We start from the raw sequence: 18,975 nt of genomic DNA, 5'->3' as shown, positions 1-18,975 counted from the left end.
AAATAAATTATTTCACGATCCAACACACAAAGCTCGTGTCTATGCAACTTTGCATAGATGCACGAAAGAAATACAATATTACAATCAAATCCAATAGATCTACCATGAACAATTTCACTTAGAAGGTAATCTCAAATTTTCACGATATCTCTTGCCATCGTTACGTGCACCTCCGACCAAAGCGGACCATAGAGCTAGAGTGTCAAACAGACTAGAGGATTGAGGATTAGATAGAAGATTAACATAGTACAATGTCGAGGATTGACAAGGACGACAAGGTGTCTCTGCTTGCTGAAGACAAGGACAAGCACTACAATGCTGAGGCTGAGAGTTCTCCAAATATGGTCCTGTTCTCCGTCCTCTTCTACATGGTCACATCTATAGGTATCTATACGAATTACATACCATCTCTATCTTTGCCTGTTTCCTTACTCCTTTCACCACTAACCACCAAACATCAACCCAATCTATTCGATAGTGATGGTCCTCGTCAACAAGGCTGTATTAAACAACACAAAAGCACCACTATCCTTCCTATGGCTACAGATCATAACTGCTGTCTTTTTGCTCAAAGCCTCTGAGCTCATGGGCTGGATGAAACTGCCTCCTCTAGATATGAGTGTGTGTAGGAGGCTCATGCCACTTATCGGAGTCAATGTTGTGGGGCTGGCTGTAAACACTATTTGTTTGCAAGAGGTCGATGCTTCGTTCTACCAGGTACGATCATGTGTTTTTTATGTTGCGGTTGGTGTATGAGTGGTGGTTGAGCACTGCTCATAAAGAGTTGTCAGGGTTCATTTCTTTGTGCTTTTTCTTCCCGCATCACACATACACGTCATACACATAATACCCATCTCTATTTATAACAGGTCGCAAGAGCACTAGTCCTCCCCCTTACAGTAATCTTCACATGGACAATCCTCAAAAAACCCTCCTCAGGCCGTGTAATCCTCACCTGCGGCATAGTCTGCGCCGGCTTCCTAACAGGAACCCTAGATCGCTCTCCAGGCGCAGTATCCCTCTCAGGAATCATATGGGGTCTCGCATCATCCGTAACAACAGCCTTCCATTCTATCGTCATCAAATCATCACTCGATGTGGTGAAAGGATCCACCATGGATCTCGTATGGTATAACAATATCCTGTCGGCTGTTGGATTGATACCCATTGTTGTGCTGGGTGGTGAAGTACCTACATTGTATGGATTGGTGGCGGATGCCTCTGCTGGTTCATGGGGTATTGGGGGCCTGGGTGATGCGGATGGGGATACGGTGGGCACTATTCCGACAGTGCAAAAGTCATTGTCGACGCAAGGGATTCAGGTCTTGTTGTGGGGTGGTTTTATCACTGTGAGTGCTGTGCCAGTTGTGTTCTGTATGTTTTTGCGCAATGAGGGATAACATTTCGATGAACGTCTTTGCTTATGGATCATGATTACCGGATGATATCAGTCAAAGAATCTAACAAGCCATCGCTACTATTAGGGTATCTTTGGATTCCTCATCAACATTGCAGGCTTCTTGCAAATAAAAGTCACTTCACCAGTGACACACATGATATCTTCAGCTGTTCGTGGAGTGTAAGTGCTTTGCTTGATTACGAGCAAAAAACGAACTGGTAATGCAATGTGATGTCTTTACCCTGTGACTTACGTCTACCTCCTCGTCACAACTCTTTAGTGTACAAACTGCCTTAGCAGTAGTGATATTCGGAGATATAGTCACTACAGCAAGAGGATCCGGAATCTTTTTGATTCTGGTAAGTGTATAAAAGTAGTTGTTTGTGGTTGCATGATGAAATTCAATTGCTGACTTTTTTTTGCAACCCATTCTGATAATCAGGTGGGATCCTCATTATACGCTTACGTCAAAAGTGAGGAATCACGGACGCCACCTGCATCTGGCCTCAATGGCAAGAGTCAAGTGTGACAAACAGGCCAAATCACATACGAAAACTAAGCTTTGTAAAGTTGTAGCAACCCTCGTGCTTTAGTTAATAATTAGACGATTTTTTTGCGTACGGCGCAAAAGCATATCTGAACCAGTTGCCCTGTTTTGTTCATGTTTTGGATCAACTAGACGTCCGTGGTTGGATTTGAACGTGGCAGCTGTACGACACATCTTACGCAACAAGCTTTAAGCATAGAAGAAGACTTGAAACATCGATCGAGAATACGACATGGCACCTCAAAAGCTCGGTAACTCTGTTGGCACTGCTGTAAACGAGGACGGACTTGCTAGTTGCGAGTATGTGAGATTGGGGAAAACGGGTATGACTGTTTCCAGGTACGCATGGGGAACGTGTATTAATGCAATAGCTATCAAGCAACGTCTTTATGTTTCAAATCGTGAAGGATCGCTTCCCTGACGTGTTCAAGGTCGCTTCCTCGTGTTTTGTCCAAACATCAAACATGGAAGCTAACATTGTCGCAACTCGTAATTTCTCTCGTTTGTAGAGTATGTCTCGGATGCATGAGTTACGGAAGTGATAAATGTATGTATTCGGAGCTGTTTTGATGCGTTTTCGACTTTCTCAAGCGGTTTTGTTTTTGGTTCTGTAGGGCAAAACTGGGTATTGAATCCAGAAGAGTCGTTGAAGCTCATTAAATATGCATGGGATAAGGGTGTTAACTTCTGGGGTAAGCGTTGCATTTTTTTGAGTTTGGTTGGATGTTGTTGTTCTGGGTGGAAACGAGTCCTGTTGTTTGACGCATTTTGCCTCAATATAAGAGTAATTCTTACTTCTTTTATGACTGTAGATACTGCTAACATGTACTCCAATGGTGAGGAAACGCCTTTCAAACGATCTAGTATCTCATATCTAACAAACTCTTCCACTAACCAGGTGAATCTGAAATCGTCGTTGGAGAAGCACTCAAACGATTCAACATCCCTCGAGACCAAGTAAGGCCCATCTCACCAAAACTCCATCCTCGAAAAATTTTAATTCGTATTTTTTTCCAAGGTGGTCATCGCAACAAAAGTATACAACCCAACCATTGAGGGAAACCCGGGTGCCCGAAACATGGGTGTCGCATACGACAAACCACCAATGATCAACAAGGCTGGCCTGTCACGCAAACATATCATGGATGCGTGTGATGCTAGTTTGAGAAGGTTGGGAACCAGTTATATTGATTTATATCAGGTATGACACGTCATCCCAGCGAAAAAAAGCAGTCAAAGACTATGTAATGGACCAGTTGCATTCAAATAACGTGGGTTTCGGGTTTCTGGTGATTTTAGATACATCGATTTGACAGAAACACGCCTATTGAGGAGACAATGGAGGCGTTGCATGATCTTGTAAAGATGGGCAAGGTTCGATACATCGGAGGTAACGAGATTTAGTGTATTTCAAACCATTCCAAGTTGCTGACCACCATGATTCCCCTGTCTCATAGCCAGTTCCATGTGGGCTCATGAATTCGTCATGATGAACGCATGTGCTGAGAAGAATGGGTATGTGATGATCAGAGCATTGAACTCGATATTTGAATCATTTTCCGAGAGTCTGATACGGATTATCTTCCATCGAAAATAGGTGGACAAAGTTCGTCTCGATGCAGAACTTTTACAATCTGATCTATCGTGAGGAAGAGCGAGAAATGAATGCTTATTGTAAGAAGGAAGGTATGCGAAACAGCCAAAAAAAGAATTACTTGATATCGTATTGCATACGCACATGGCTTTAAACGTTGTTTTACGTAGGAATTGCTCTTATTCCATGGTCACCACTTGCATTCGGTGTCCTCGCCGCTAAGGATTCAGGCTCTTTACGATCTCAAAACCGTCAATGGCGCGTCACCAAAGAAGATGAAGCAACATTGACAGTACTGAAGAGTGTTGCTGCCAAACATGGTACCAGCCCATCTGTTATTGCCTTGGCTTGGTTGTACTCCAAGTCTGAGATCACGTCTCCTATTGTTGGTGAGTACTATCGTGTACTGTATCAGATGTTTGGATCAAAGAGCTGAGCAGAATGTGGTAGCTTTTGTGTTCAGATGGTTGAATCAAGGGGCTGCAAGGTTTTGGGTTATAAGAAAGAGGGAGCCGGTTTAATCTAATTACGTTGCATTGCTAGGAATCAACAAGGAGAGGTACTTGGATGATGCACTTGATGCCCAAAAAGTCAAGCTCTCTGCTGAAGAGATCAAGTCTTTGGAGAAACCGTACAGAAACAGACCAGTTATCGGACATTTGTAGAATGTTTTGGAGTTTAAACTGAGTACAAGTAATCTACAATTGGTTTAAATAACATGTTGAAAGTGTGTTTTTGATCTAGCTTAGCAATCACAAGCCCGTTGTGTATATTTGCAAGATCACGTCCGGATATGCGTTTAGATAGCACGAACCCAATTGACCCCATTAACACAATCGGAACGTTAGACCTTCAACGCGATCTGTTCCTTTACAAGCAGTTCAAAGTCGGTTAAACGCCGTCTTCACAAATACCACACCTGTCGCTCAATTTGACTTTTCCGACAGATTCAAGCAGAGACGGAGTGAAAGGGAGACAGCTCAAAGCAATGGCGGGCAACAATGCAGCTCCCCCTGCTCCTGCTGACTTTGACCTTGACTTGGACTTTTTGGCTGGATTATCAAATGTCAGCAGCAATAACAACAATCAGCAGTTTGTTTTTCCAATGCAAAGCACTACTAGCAGTACATCGTCGCATATCCCTGCTGCGTATCCGCCTCTGGTACGTCGTATATTTAGAACATGTCGATGGCTTGACATGCGCACAATTGATCTTTTTTGACAAGGCCACTCACTATCAAAATGTCATAAATTTTCACTTGATTAGGGATATGATGGATTCCTAAACAATCGGATGCAGCCATTGAATACTAGCAGAACAAGCTCACCGTCTCTGACTCATGGAACTACCAATGGCGTGCCGCTCCTGCCTCGTCAGCAACAACAGAATTTTGGATTTGTAAACAGCAATCAGCAGCAGCAACCAATGCAACAGCCGTCACCACCACAACCATATCAGATACAAAAGATCCAACGATCTAGTAATCCATTAACTCCAACCATGCCCACTTCAACTTCTCCAATAACCGTCTCCTCATCCCCATTAAGCTCGTCACGACCTGCACCAGCTGCAGCATCATCCGACGTAATCGACCTAACAGACGGAGAAGACGATCTTATGCTCTCAGTTCTCTCAAACCTAGCCGCCAGTGTCCCCAAACGTCCCATCGACGCATCTGCTCGGCAGTCACCACGGCCAGCCAAACGCCGTGATACTAGAGACGTGCCTCCTCCTTCTCGAAGCAATAGCAGTACCAACAATAGAAGTGTGGAAGAGATTGATTTGACGGATTTCAGTACGGGTGAAGAAGCATTGCTCAAGGCTCAACTTAGATTTGCGAAGATGAAGGAGGAGCAGATTGTGTGTTATGGGCTTATGACTGCCACTGTACAGAATTTAAATCAGACGGCTTATAATGAGGCGTGTGGCACGGAACGCGAGATGCCTGTTACGCTGAAGCCGGTTAGAAAGCTTGGTGACCTATGGGGTATGTTGTAGTTATTGTTGGTGAAGTGTATATGTTGAAAGACTGTGTCTGCGCAATTTGCAATTACATGGACTCTAATGTCTTTTTTCGCTCCTAGACTTTGACGTGTATAGTCCAAGAGGAGTAAAGGTATGAGAATCATCAAAAATCCAAACATCTTCGACGAAAGTCTAACATAAGCACTTGTTATATAGCTTGGCCGTATCGATCCTGATTCAGCCAACCTTATGGGACCTCTTTACAATACCAGGATGAAATTTATTGCCAGCATCCCAAAGACTGTTCACAATGTAAAGCGTTGCCTGCCAAACCTGTTTACAGCAAACAAGAAAAAGAACTCACGCCATATTACCGTATAGGTTTACTCAGCCAGTCTTAACATTATAATAATGGGACCACGAGAAAAGACAGGTCAAGTCGGTCGTTTCATGGTTGCTGGTAAACGACTCTTGCGAGTTCCAGCTCGAATTCCTCATGGAATGGAACTCGCCTATCCTCATAACGAAAATCCAAATCCATATCACGTGCAATATGCTTCGAGTGCGGGACAATCGTCATCTACAGCTGCTGTTGAAGAAGCTAGAAATCAAATTGAGCAGGTTTATAATAGTTTGACGTCTGTTGAAGAGTGGGATGAGGCTGAACCAGGTAATGTGTTTGCGTCTGTCTGAAGCAAGAAACGTTGTACATGCCCAGCTCATGGTGGGTTTTGGTTCCCTTAAGTCTGACTTTTTACATGGCGCATATAGATACTAGACTCACTTCCAAACTATATCCACATCAAAAACAAGCTTTACGTTTCATGATGGATCATGAGCTTAATGAAAAATATACAAATGCACTGTGGAAGCAGCGTGCCAATAGTGAGATATGGGATCATAAAATCACGAATGAGAATCGCAACACTCCTCCACGAGCCATGATGGGTGGTATACTCGCTGGTGAGTTGAAATTACGCTCGTCCTCCGTTGAAATTGCTATTTGATGCCTCGTATTGGACTTCATCGGAACGAAGGCTTTATTTTGCTCATTGTTTTGGTCAACTTTAGATGATATGGGTCTTGGAAAGACAATTGAGCTCATCTCACTAGTTTTGACGGCACGACCTCCTAACGACCTGATCAACATGGATCTTGACGACACAGATAGCTCAGATGAGGAAGATTCAGACTTTGCTTCATCTGATAACGATACAGGAACTAGCGCACCAGCAACCTTTTCTGTGCTCTTTCCTCAAGCCAATAATAACAAAAACAAAAAGAAGAAGGAACCACCACCAGTTACACATCCCAAACCAATCAGGTCTCGAGCAACACTGATTGTTTGTCCATTATCGACAGTCTCGAATTGGGAGGATCAGATAAATCAGCATGTTAAAACGGGTGAATTGGATGTTGCTGTGTATCATGGTGCTGGGAGATGTAATGATGCAGAGTTGTTGGCGGATCATGTGAGTTTTAAGGAAGTCGAGTTTCGTTAGAGCTCATTTGCAGTCGTTCTTTTTTCGGTCCTTTGCTGAATCGTTGTGTTATTAGGATGTGGTCTTGACAACGTACAATCTCCTATCGATTGAATTCAACAAGGACATCAAGAATAGTGCTGCTGCTGGCGCCACTGCTGCAGCAAATGGAAGCGGGCGCCCATGTGTGACCCTGTCACCACTACAATCTATATATTGGTATAGAGTTGTGCTGGATGAAGCACATATCATCAAGGAACCCAAGACGGCTCAGGCTAGAGCAGCGTGTGCTTTGAAGGGTGATCGGAGATGGTGTTTGAGGTAAGCATCATACTGATTTGTCGGTGTCGTTCTAGAAATCCTTGGTTGTCAAAACTCAATTTAACATTTGTATATAGCGGTACCCCCATTCAGAACAGACTTGATGGTATGATCGACCCTCACAAAGCGACTTTTTTTAAATGGCTAAAACTCTGACAACTCGAATCTTCAGATTTGTTTTCACTTCTCAAATTTTTGGGACTTGAACCATTCAATAACAAGAATGTTTGGAATAACAGTATTTCGAAACTCATCAAGTTTGGAAGTACTAATGGGTTGGGCGAATCACGACTTCAGGTGAATACAATAGCTATATCACCACATTTTTTGGTACTCCTCGAAACTAACTATCGTCCTTTTAACACGACACTAGACCTTGATGAAATCTATAACCCTCCGCCGAACAAAGACTCAAAAGATAAACAATCAACCAATCCTCAACCTCCCACGCAAAAACGAACGCACAATAGCATTAGAATTAGATCCGACTGAACGAGCGCTATATGATCGAGTGGCTGTACGAGCTAAAGATTTATACAAGTCATTAGAAGCGGAAGGACAAGTTATGAGGAATTATGTACATTTGCTAGAAGTTATTTTGAGATTGCGACAGATTGCTACACACACTGGGTTGGTGAAGGAGGAGGATCTCAAGATTGGTATGTGTGATTTGAGTCCTCGCTGATATAAGCAATTTTTCTGGTTGTGTATTTTTGCCTCTAACCTTCATATTTCTTAGAACCATTACAAGAAAGTAACATGCCATTAACACAAGATCGAGCCATGCAAATCTATAACTTATTGAAAGAATCTGGAGATGATCTATGTTGTGTTTGTGCAATTGTTACTGATGGAACGAATGGGCTGCCTGTGATTTCACGATGTGGTCATTTGTACGATTTACTGGAAACTCTTTTGCGTTTTCAACCCAAACTTTTCTTAACTTGAAATTCCAATTTTATTGAAATAGGTATTGCGATACATGTGTGCAAGCTCAACTGAAGAATGGCAATCCAGTCTTTATATGTCAGATGTGCAAGTCGCCATTGACTACAGGGGACATGTGCAATCTTGGTGGTAACGCGAATACAGACGAAGCCGCTGATAATGGTACTGTTACCGTCAATGGTGGTGGTGCTAGCAGTAGCAGCGGAGGACAACAACAGCAAACAATACCATGTCAACCACCAGCATCTTCTAGCAATAGCATGATGATCAACAATCTTGTAAACTCATCTTCACTATTGTCGTCGTCGATAGACTTGACTTTGGATGATGTTGATTTTGCAGCTATATATGCACAAGCAACTGCTGAAAGTAATGGTGGCATACCGCCGGCAGACAATGATGATGATGGTTTGGCAGCACTAGTGCAAGCCACCGCCGATTATAATAATGCAGCGCTAGTATCCAACAAGAACAACAATTCCACAGTCGGTGGAGTAGGAGGACTGAATAATGACCTTCAAATCCCAGGCACGAGTACCAAAGTACGAGGACTCTTAGCCGATCTCACAAAAGCCCGTACTGAAGCTTTAAACCGTAACGAGACACCTCCTAAATCCATCATATTCTCACAATGGACTGGTATGTTAAACCTACTTGATGGGCCATTACGACAAGCGGGGTTTGGAATTGTGCGCCTTGATGGCAAGATGGCTCGAACTGATCGATCTAAATCACTGGATCGATTAAATCATGATGATAATGTAAATGTCATGCTGGTGTCGCTGAAGGCCGGAGGTGTTGGATTGAATTTGACTGCTGCGTCACGAGTATATATAATGGAGCCGTATTGGAATCCCGCTGTTGAGCAACAAGCTGTTGATCGTGTGCATCGGTTGGGCCAGAAGAAGGAGGTTGAGTGCTTTAGGATTATTATAAAGGTGATAGCTTATCCTTTCGTCGAATTGGAGTTTTTTTTTGTGTCGACGGTGGAACCAAACTGAATTTTTACTGATTCCTTTATTACAATGCACCTACAGAATACCATTGAGGACAATATCCTAGAATTACAAAAGCGCAAAATGAAGCTTGTAGATATTACGTTTGCCGATGCTGGTGGCAAGGGTAAGAAGGGAGGACGTGGTAAACAAGATAAAGAGCAACGCTCGGCTCAGCGTTTGGAGGAATTGAGGAGTTTGCTTATGGGCTAGAGAGAATTTTAGAGAGAGGTTTGTGGTGGTGTCGCATGAGACCGGGACGTGTTGGATGGGTTTGTTCCTGTGCTTTGTTGATAGTGGAGATGTTGTATTTGCTTTGTCGGCCTACATATTATTTATGCTTTTGCACAGGGAAAGGAACAGTGTGGTTGTGAATGAGCGTTTGTCTATATATTAAGTTGGCTTTGCGAGTTACTGCAAGCAAAGTACTAGCAACAATACTAATACTACAAGACTCGCTTCAATTCCTTCGTATAATCTGGAGTTGTCCTACAACACCCTCCAATAACTGTCGCACCACTCGTAACCCATTCCTCTTTCGCCATAGCAGCAAACGACTCGGCAGTGGCTGCTTGCCCATTACTCTTCCACACTTTATGCAACCCATCCCAAACCTCTCCTGAATTCGGATACACAACAACACTATGCGTATCCTTGAACTCGCCGACGGATTCCAACAGCCCCTTCAAATACTCTGGCGGTGTACAATTCACGCCCAATCCCACAATTCCACTCACGTCCTTGACTGCCTCAAACGCATCATACAACGATTCACCATGCGACACGTTACGTGAATCCCTACACGAAAACGACACCCACGCTGGAACACCAAATCCCTCCCTCCTCATCAAATCCCCAATCACTCTTGCCTCAGACACCTTCGGCACAGTCTCAAACGCCAGCACATCCACGCCAGGCTCTCCCAAACACGCGTGGATCCTATCTACATGGAATTTATACACTTCTGCCTCCGTGACGGTGCCATAATCGCCTGTATATTCGGCCCCGTTGGAGAGCAGCGCGCCGTAGCAGCCTAACGATGCTGCCACGAGTGGTTTTTCTTTGGGGAGGGGCGTGTGTATGTCTGGGTGTGACTCGGAGGCGATGGTGTGGGATGTGATGTATGAGGTGTAGTACTCGTCGCGGGCTGATACAGCTAGGGCGACTGATTTGGTAAAGTAGTGGGTTGTTTCAGAGGGGGTGTAGCCTGCGTGGGCGAAACCGGGGTAGGATGCTTGGTAGGTTGATGTTGTTGCGATGTCTATGTTGGTGTTTTGATGGGGTTGGTGTTAGATTGAGAAGTTTTTGTTTTTGAGCGAGATGTCCAACAACGATGCAGATAAGGTAATTAGATTTTATATGTTTCCGAGTAAGCATGTTTGAATGTTGCATCGTGTGTTTGATTAAAGTGGTTTAAAAAGTTCAAAAGTTCACGATGTTCTTTCGTTACCTGCTCCAGCATCGTAATAGGCTCGATGCACGGCCTTGACTGCATCTGGGTCTTCGATGATCATGCGAGCTGCCCATAGTTCACCACTCAAGTCTCTGTCAGCAGCGCAAAAAGTGTTATGATTTGACATGGGCATACGCTTGCATCAAAGCTTTGACCTACTTTTTAAATGTACGCTCCAATTCAGTAGCGAATCCTCCATCTAGTATGGTTGGCGTCTTTCTCTTTAGTGGATTCTTCATTGTCTTGTTCAAGTGTTTGGATTTTTTGAAAATTCGCGAGATTGAAGGCACGTTACGTTGGTGCTGACATTTTAGAGGGCAAGTCGTGACGATCATGTCGAAATCTCTGATATGACGCGTCTTTGAAAGAGCGATCGTCTTCTTTTGAAAGTCTAATTCACCAAACTCTTCCTCAGCACTTTGCACAAAACACGCAAACATAGATACAACCATGACGAGAATCGATCCAGACGGGCCGCTGCCGTCATTTGATGACTTACCAATTGATAAATCGGATACTAAGAGACCGGTATGTAGATATTGAATTGTCTTTGGTTGAATCACAAAGTCATAATGCTATCTAACTTGTAGAGGTTTTTTGTTCTAGCTCAATGCTTACATCTGGTAAATATATTTTTCATGCTTGGAAATTCTCAAATATTCTCTTGTCTTCGACGTGAATCGTGAAAGGGACAGGAACGTCAGCAACATTTAAAGCACAGGCTTTCATGTCGAACCAAACATCTATCATTCAAACAGGGGCGAGGACGATGCTATGGGCTGTCTCAACTTGTTGACTCCAGCAAGAATCAGGAATGCTGCTCTGCTTATCAAGACTGGAAATATATTTCCGTTGAATTGGGTATGCTGGTTTCTTCTGCCAGTTTTTTTGTCACGAATTAGAACCGCAACTACTTTCATATTTCAGGACTTGGAAAAACCAAACCCGCCTCTATTCGAACGCTCTGCTCTCAAACACGATGTGCTGCATCGTCGTAAAGCGACTGCCGAGAATCCGTTGAATACATTCGACGACATGTATCAGAACTTTAATACCCAGTCGAGTACTCAATGGTATGCAAGAACCCATCCCTTGACTGTTGCCGCTTTTTGTTTTAGCTGGGATGAAAACACCAACACCAGTCTTTCCATTCATAGGGACAGTTTCGGCCACTTTTCAGGAACAGCAGGCACATTCTACAACAAGGCAACAGCTGCCGATGTAGCTGAAGGATCCAAAATCGGCATTCATCATTGGGCTAGGAAGGGAATAGCAGGTCGTGCCGTCTTGTTAGATATTCTGGCATGGACTAAAGCTACAGGACGCGAATACGACGCTTCAAGTTCCAAGAAACCTGTTTCGACAGCTGATTTGGATGCATGTGCGCAATGGCAGGGTGTTGTTTTTCAGGTTGGAGATATCTTGTTGATTCGCTTTGGGTGGATTGAATGGTGAGTGTAATGTGCTTTCATGCAATGGTGTGCACCAGTTTAGTGAGATCCTTGTTTGCTGAAACATTAGGTACGAGAGACAAACACCCGATGAGAAAGCCAATCTCGGCAAGAATTTTAGAACCCTTGGATGTAATGGTCTTGAAGCATCTCGCGACATGCTACGATGGTTGTGGGATCATCACTTTGCTGCGGTTGCATCTGATGCACCGCCATTGGAAGCCAGTTGAGTAACGGCTACAAAACAAGGATAAGAGATTTCGGTCGTGTAACGTTGTTCCGTGATTTAGTACCGAAGCCATTGCCAAATCCACATTCAATGGACTTGCATGAGACCATGCTGAGTAATTGGGGAATGCCGATTGTAAGAAGAGTTGTCACTTTTTGGAGGCCAGCAGCACTTACAACGACCGAAAAAAAAGCACGCACTTCCTCCTCACACACCCTCTTGTAACACCTTTCTAGGGTGAACTGTTTTACTTGGAAGAACTGGCCAACTCGTGCTGTTGGGATCGTCGATATGCGGTAAGCCCAATGCTATTTGTTGATTGAGACGAGTTACAATCGACGATGCTTATTTTACGCTACAGTTCTTTTTTTCTTCCAGTGTGCTCAACAAGTTTGGTGGTGAGTGTCAAGTCAGCTTGCATAGCTTATCCTCAGATATCGTATCCATACTCACACTGCCAATTTTTATCGTCTCTGAAAGGTATCGCATCTCCACCAAACGCCATCGCATTCAAGTAGTTTCAGGAGTGTACGACCAAGTCAGTGTTCTGAATAAAGACAGTCTTAAAAACTGGTCTTTCACCTTATTTGAAGTCGGTCCTAGTTGGAAGAACGTCACGCCTGCATGAAAATTCCAAAATTCGCACAGCTTCTGTATTGTGATACGAATTGATCCAGGTGGTGTACTATCTTCGTTTGCACTCCAGTAGATAAAAGTGATTCAAAAGAATCGTTTGTATCAGAGGGGTGGTGTTTTGGTAACACCTTCAGCAATGATTTGGCATGCTTGGAGCTGCACTGTCGCTCTCTGCATCACGTCGTATGGCCACTGCTAAGAATCCAATAATCCCTTTTGACGACATATAGTTAGAACTACAACGCCCGTTCGAGTACTATGTAAGAAGCCATCCCTGGACCCTTCTGTCGGCTTTTTTCGATGTTGTGTTTGAGCATTGGTGTTTGTAACCGCCAGTTCTCACACACGACATGGAAAGTGTTGCCACTTTCGCAGGAACAACAGGCACTTTCTACAACCACACAACAGCTTTCGTTACAGCTGAGGGACATAAAATCGGGCCATCATTTAGCTCGTAAAGTGAATAGATGGAAAAGCAGTCTTGGTAGATATCATGACACGGACGCAAGCTACAGGACGACAATCAACGATAAATAAAGTTCTTAGAACTCTGTTTCTGCAGCTCACCTTGATGCATGTGGGAATGGCAGGGTGGTGTGTTTCAAGGTGGAGATATCTCGTTGAATCGGTTTGGGTGATGGGTGCTGTTGCGTTTGAAAGAGGAATTGTGCACATCGTCTGCGTGTAGTGGATGTGGTTTTTTGAAAAAAGGTTTAGGTACGAAAGACACATTATCGAGGAACCATTGGGTGTAATCGTCTCCCAACATACCATTGCTTGTTGTAGGATGCGTTTGTTTCAAGATCCCTGTTTTTCTTTCAGTATGCTCATAGAGTTTAGCTCGTAGAAATCACGATTTGGAGCTTGAAGATTCCATCCTCTGACGATTGAACGAAACATGAGACACGATTCTGGGTCAGTGGAGACTCACAATGTGTAGATGACTCCCCTGAACACTTGTTCCAGCTTCATCCAGTCATCTATGTACGGCTTCAAATACATCTGCGTCGGTTATTGAATCTTTGTATGCAGAAAGAGTACGGCTTTTCGCACCAAGGAGCGCCGTCCAAGTTCCTTCAAAAATGCTAAAACAACCTCATACAAATCAGCTAGCAGCTGTTTCTCTGCCTCTACAGTTTCTATACACCTTAAAAGTACACATATTACACTGCATTCATTACATACAAAAGCTCACAATACCCTTCTTATCTTTGCTCGGCTCCTACCTATCTACCTGCAACCATCCCTCCTACTTTCTCACTTCCACCTCCTTCTGCAGCCGCCTTACTTTGCCGCCTCAAAATAATAGCCAACAAATCATACACCACCCAACAAAACGAAATCATCCTCCCTTCCAAACATACAACTTCAACAGGCACATCGGCACCCTTTGGTGCAAAAGCAGGCTTCTCGAATTTACTGGGCTTGCTATTGATCTCGGTTGAATATGATACGTCATACCAACAGGATGCCCGTAGCAGTACATCTTGCGATACGGTTTCATCATCAGGTTTGAGGTATGTAGATCCAGAGAATACGAATTCACCTTTTGATGTCTTTTCGGCATGGAAGGCCTCTCGATATCGTTTATTAATAGCGGTTATGGCTGGCATGATATCCTCGTTTAGTTCAAAGGGCTTCTTTTTACCATCTCCAACCATTAGGATGTAGGATGATATCAATTCAAGTTCGGAGGTGATGCTATATTGATTCATTAGTGCTGTTATTTCTCTATCATATGCGGCTTTACGGGTGATGGTTTCTTTGAGATATTTGTCTCGACCAGGTAACAATAGTATAGGGTCTGGTTTGATCTTGGTGACTAGCTCAACATCAATAGTGACTTTATCGTATATTTTACCAATGACAGACCGAGATATAAAAGTCTGTGTGGGAGACTTTTCCAACCAATGAGGATATGTACGTGGTTGTAAATGTTCTGGGAAATCCGCCGAGATGCCTGACTTGGCATAGTCGACTGCTGTTGAATGCAATTCTGCTAGTTGTAGGCATTGATCACATTCAGCCCCCTTCTCTTCACGATCAGCCCAAGCCATATGTGCGTGATCGATCTTGCCTAGTGTATTTTTGGCAATGTAACTAGAATAGTAGATAATTGAATTCATCACTCAGATTTGCTTTTGACTTGTTGAAACACAGGCAGAAAATCAAACCATTAGTAAACGCGGAAAGTGTTGGCACTTACTCTACGAAATGAGCCTTCACATCTCTGACACTGACTGCCGCGACAGTCCTCTCTTTGGTCACTGGCTCATAATCCATAGCTGGCACAGTACGAGAGGGAATCAATCGTTCATCCCATATAAAGACAAATGAATCTCCATCAAGGTCTCCACCAGACAATTGATTTGGTAGTGGTCGCACACCACGCCGTGAAAAGACAATTACATCTCGATGATGTTTGAGATTGTAGATGTTGTCAAACTGGGCGGTGGCTTGCACAATTTGGACATCTCCAGGATGTACTGCTGGTGATCTTGTAATTAGACCCCGGGCCTAATTGGAAAATGTGGTTGATTCAGTTATTCGATTCGTTGTTCTTAGAGGGCATGACATTTCAAAAGATATTTTTTTCATACTTAGGAATTTACCTACCACAATTGTCCTGAGTGACTTGGAAGGGGGTTCTGCAATCCTGACAATAATCTGACCTTCTGGAAGCAGACCAGTCTCATCCATTACACCAAGCAAGTGAACAGCCTTTGGCACATGTATTCGAGTTCTCTTTTGGATTTCTCTCATCTAAGCCAAAAAAAGCCAAGGTCAGAAAAGATTTCAAGTTATCTGGAATGAATGGCTTCGACTCCACACCTGAGTGGCACGATATAAACGAAGCATATTCATCAAAAATGGCTCTTTACGATCCCAGAATCCAGCTTCAATCAAAGCAATCAATTCAGTCGAGATACCCCAGCCATCGGTCATGGATTTGAGGACTGCTGATGCTGCTTCCTTGGACTCAAAGATGCTGTCTAAGCGCCTGACTTGCTCATCCATAAGAGTCATGATGTTTTCTCCTGGCACACCCAATGTGGTCAACAATAGAATTAACTATATGTGAAACGTTGTGAAGTGCAATCTGAGCGCGCAATTTTTCGCATAGTGACTTACTTGACGATTGAGATAACACGGTGAATAGAAAGCTGTCCTAATCACCTCCATAACATAGTAATCCTTCTCAAACTTGATCATATTTTTCCTCAAATGGAGTTCATTTTCGGGTATGCTTTCGTCCACTGTCAACATTCCTTTAGCACCAGCGACTCGCAATTGGAAGGCAGTTGGAATTCCAAATGTGGCCATATGTGGCTATTTGGAGACGTTTGACGGAATAATCAGTTTCAGTGTGCAATCTTGAACTGAAGGAAACCCCGATATATTTTGCGTATAATAATGTGAGTGTCTTACCATAAACTTTCCCAGTCCAGACCACAAACGAATTCCCAACTTTCTACCAATTCGTCCAATTCCATCAAAGAATAAATACGTTCTGCCTGTGAATGGATCTGTATGGTATTCATTTTCTATGAATTTGACGGTTTGACTGAAATCTTCGATCCAACCACACGCATGGGTAGCACTGAAGCATTGCGCCATTCTAAATCACAATGATGATTGTTATAAATTGTCGTATATCACGTTTTTGTTTATCACATATTTGCCTTGCTCCCAAACGTGCAGGATTGAGAATTTGAGAGAAATCACCCATCCAGCCACGAACCCATTGTACAGTCTTCTCATTATCTGGCGCAGAGTAAAACCAACAGCCAGCATTACGTTGCTGACTAGGATGAGCAAGAGTCATTGATCAGAATTGGTCTCCACACCAAACAAAATGCAAAGCAGACGACCAAATACCTGCTAGAGTAGTGCAAGAACTCATAACGACGACCACCAATAACAATCCCATGATCCAAAAACGTAGAGATACGTTTCAACAGTAGATCATGATCAGTCGAAGCCATGCGTTCATGATCTTCTTCACAGAATTGAACTCGTAAAAAGTTGTTGAGTAGCTGCTCATTATCACGAATGACTCGATTGATGAGTTCGTATTGAGGGCCTATATAATGTACAGCAGTTGGCGTCACGATAATCTAATCGAGAAACACAAAAGGTCAATTATAGCTTACAAACATACAGGTTTTTTTGGTTGTAAGTCGCCTACCAATGGCCAAAACGTACAAATTTGAACGTTACTATGAATGAACTTGCCTTGTGAATCCAACGGTAATTGACATCATGGGCAGCCTGCTTCCTCCTTTGCTCTTCATACATTTTTCGATGCTCATTCTTCTTTTCAGCTTTGAAGACATCAGCAAAATTATACAAGTGCTCTTTGGCTTTAGACTTGTATCCAGAAGCCATACGCTTCAAGGCACCAGATATGAGGTCAACATCCCCTTGGTGACCATTTCGATGAGTTGCGTATTCTTCCTGTTGCTGAGGAGTAGCATTAGGGCCGACATCGGGTGGCATTGGGCGTGGTGTAATGCTATGAATCACGTCTGGGCCTAGCATATGTAATATGGCTTGATTTTGAGCAGCCAATGCCTACACGTGATAGACTTGTTTAAGCGGAAGAGTATCGGATTATGATTGCAGGCAGAAAAACACGGTTGAAGCTGGAGCAGTCACAAACACAGTGAAGATTGTGACGGACCCTCAACCATACCTCAAGTTGAAAGTAGATCTTGTATGGAAGATGTTCAAACGTTGACAAGGGCATGTACGTAGATGGAGACAACTCTCGACTAACTGCTAGACTTGCTTTAGGCAATAAGCCAGCTTCAAAGAGTGATGACATGTCACGTATGAAGGCGATGTGGTCATCTTCTTCAATGACGAGATGTATACGATACGTCAAGTATTGTCCAGATGGTGGGCCAGCCTTGATGGCCTGTTTGAGAGCATCAGGCATACCATTCCAAAAGCGGTCTTTAAAGACATCTTGAATGGCTGGATGAGGGACTGCATATCTTTTCGGTTTCTCGTGCCGAGAGTATCGGCCACTGCGTTCTGGTATGTATGTTATGGTTGGAGCTACAGCCAATTGCATGACCAAATGGTATTCTTGTATCTGCTTGTCGCTATTGATTCGAGTTGGTGTAATTGGGCCTTCCATAAGCATCCAAACTACATTCGAGAGATGAGACTTCATGCGAAAGCGGTACGAGGAACCCAAGCGGTAGTCGATATATACACAGCGATCGGGATCAAGGAAGCTAAAGTTGATATAGGTGTCCTCAGGAGCTATATAGTTTGACACTGGAGGAACAGGCCACTTTGTGACAAATCTGTTTTTCAGTTCAAGTAAATATCCCAATTCAAGACTCCTTATCTTGTATATGTCTTGTTCTTGTCTGGACGAGAGATTTCCGATCTCAGATGTCCAATCTGCATTGCTTTCATAGAGCTTTTTTCGGAAGGGCACGTTATAAGCTATCTTTACAGGTGTTTCCCCATCTAGGTCTGGCGCTTCTGGCAGTCGAAGTTGTAGACCAAGATACTGTCCATCGACGTATCTTGGCTGTACCTCGCTTCCATCACCCCATCGTCGCTTGCAGACATGCAAGATGTCTGCGATTTGCTCCTCCAAGGGATACTTACCATGCACTCGAGGAAGTGCACCAGGACCAATATACAGGGTATGGACCAACGGCGGTGTTTTCGTCTTGGATGGTGATGACATCTCTGACAGATTAGCTTTCTACACATGAAGATTCAATGTCAGCTCCAATTAAAATAAGATCACATGAAGATTAGCGGAAAGACGCATCATTGACTTACGATAATTATTTAAATTAGAGCTGTCTACCCTATGAGGCTTTCCTTCTTCATTTGCGGATGTGGCATCCCTCTGTACAAGCTCGCCAAGAGCAAGAAAGTCGAGTCTTTCACGAGAGCTGCATTCTTCTATGAGATCTACTGAAT

General features: G+C 43.5%; 6 protein-coding genes across 6 annotated transcripts; 4 read left to right on the top strand and 2 right to left on the bottom strand.

Moving 5' to 3' along the window:
* Positions 1–251: 251 nt before the first annotated feature.
* SmJEL517_g05300 (uncharacterized protein) lies at positions 252–1,928 on the top strand (the record flags this gene model as incomplete). The annotated part of the gene is made up of 6 exons (XM_031171226.1): positions 252–384; positions 479–717; positions 870–1,349; positions 1,485–1,579; positions 1,680–1,758; positions 1,842–1,928. The coding sequence occupies 6 exons, from the start codon at positions 252–254 to the stop codon at positions 1,926–1,928; spliced, it is 1,113 nt and encodes a 370-aa protein (XP_031022788.1).
* Positions 1,929–2,178: 250 nt separating this feature from the next.
* SmJEL517_g05299 (uncharacterized protein) lies at positions 2,179–4,205 on the top strand (the record flags this gene model as incomplete). Its single annotated transcript, XM_031171225.1, has 11 exons — positions 2,179–2,285; positions 2,456–2,493; positions 2,561–2,638; positions 2,759–2,782; positions 2,845–2,903; positions 2,965–3,147; positions 3,246–3,336; positions 3,404–3,461; positions 3,544–3,632; positions 3,711–3,929; positions 4,084–4,205. 11 exons carry the CDS (start codon positions 2,179–2,181, stop codon positions 4,203–4,205), a joined length of 1,068 nt encoding a protein of 355 aa, XP_031022822.1.
* Positions 4,206–4,528: 323 nt separating this feature from the next.
* SmJEL517_g05298 (uncharacterized protein) lies at positions 4,529–9,464 on the top strand (the record flags this gene model as incomplete). Its single annotated transcript, XM_031171224.1, has 14 exons — positions 4,529–4,702; positions 4,808–5,528; positions 5,626–5,657; positions 5,723–5,818; positions 5,888–6,176; positions 6,278–6,469; positions 6,578–6,978; positions 7,064–7,308; positions 7,386–7,414; positions 7,481–7,605; positions 7,682–7,967; positions 8,048–8,201; positions 8,279–9,194; positions 9,294–9,464. The coding sequence occupies 14 exons, from the start codon at positions 4,529–4,531 to the stop codon at positions 9,462–9,464; spliced, it is 3,831 nt and encodes a 1,276-aa protein (XP_031022823.1).
* A 233-nt stretch (positions 9,465–9,697) lies between these two features.
* SmJEL517_g05297 (uncharacterized protein) lies at positions 9,698–10,943 on the bottom strand (the record flags this gene model as incomplete). The annotated part of the gene is made up of 3 exons (XM_031171223.1): positions 9,698–10,512; positions 10,702–10,796; positions 10,864–10,943. The coding sequence occupies 3 exons, from the start codon at positions 10,941–10,943 to the stop codon at positions 9,698–9,700; spliced, it is 990 nt and encodes a 329-aa protein (XP_031022816.1).
* Positions 10,944–11,154: 211 nt separating this feature from the next.
* Positions 11,155–12,902, top strand: BNA7 (arylformamidase; the record flags this gene model as incomplete). Its single annotated transcript, XM_031171222.1, has 10 exons — positions 11,155–11,232; positions 11,311–11,327; positions 11,463–11,565; positions 11,632–11,777; positions 11,862–12,155; positions 12,226–12,380; positions 12,446–12,519; positions 12,621–12,680; positions 12,746–12,782; positions 12,865–12,902. The coding sequence occupies 10 exons, from the start codon at positions 11,155–11,157 to the stop codon at positions 12,900–12,902; spliced, it is 1,002 nt and encodes a 333-aa protein (XP_031022817.1).
* Positions 12,903–14,246: 1,344 nt separating this feature from the next.
* Positions 14,247–18,733, bottom strand: SmJEL517_g05295 (uncharacterized protein; the record flags this gene model as incomplete). The annotated part of the gene is made up of 10 exons (XM_031171221.1): positions 14,247–15,120; positions 15,227–15,537; positions 15,637–15,783; positions 15,853–16,092; positions 16,153–16,350; positions 16,450–16,565; positions 16,747–16,826; positions 16,900–17,138; positions 17,227–17,595; positions 17,717–18,733. 10 exons carry the CDS (start codon positions 18,731–18,733, stop codon positions 14,247–14,249), a joined length of 3,591 nt encoding a protein of 1,196 aa, XP_031022814.1.
* Between the last annotated feature and the right edge of the window lie 242 nt (positions 18,734–18,975).

Source organism: Synchytrium microbalum (assembly GCF_006535985.1).
Source record: "Synchytrium microbalum strain JEL517 chromosome Unknown SmJEL517_scf0046, whole genome shotgun sequence".
Taxonomy (NCBI): domain Eukaryota; kingdom Fungi; phylum Chytridiomycota; class Chytridiomycetes; order Synchytriales; family Synchytriaceae; genus Synchytrium; species Synchytrium microbalum.
The sequence above is the reverse complement of the archived record's forward strand: the minus strand, read 5'-3'. Positions and strand labels throughout refer to the sequence as shown.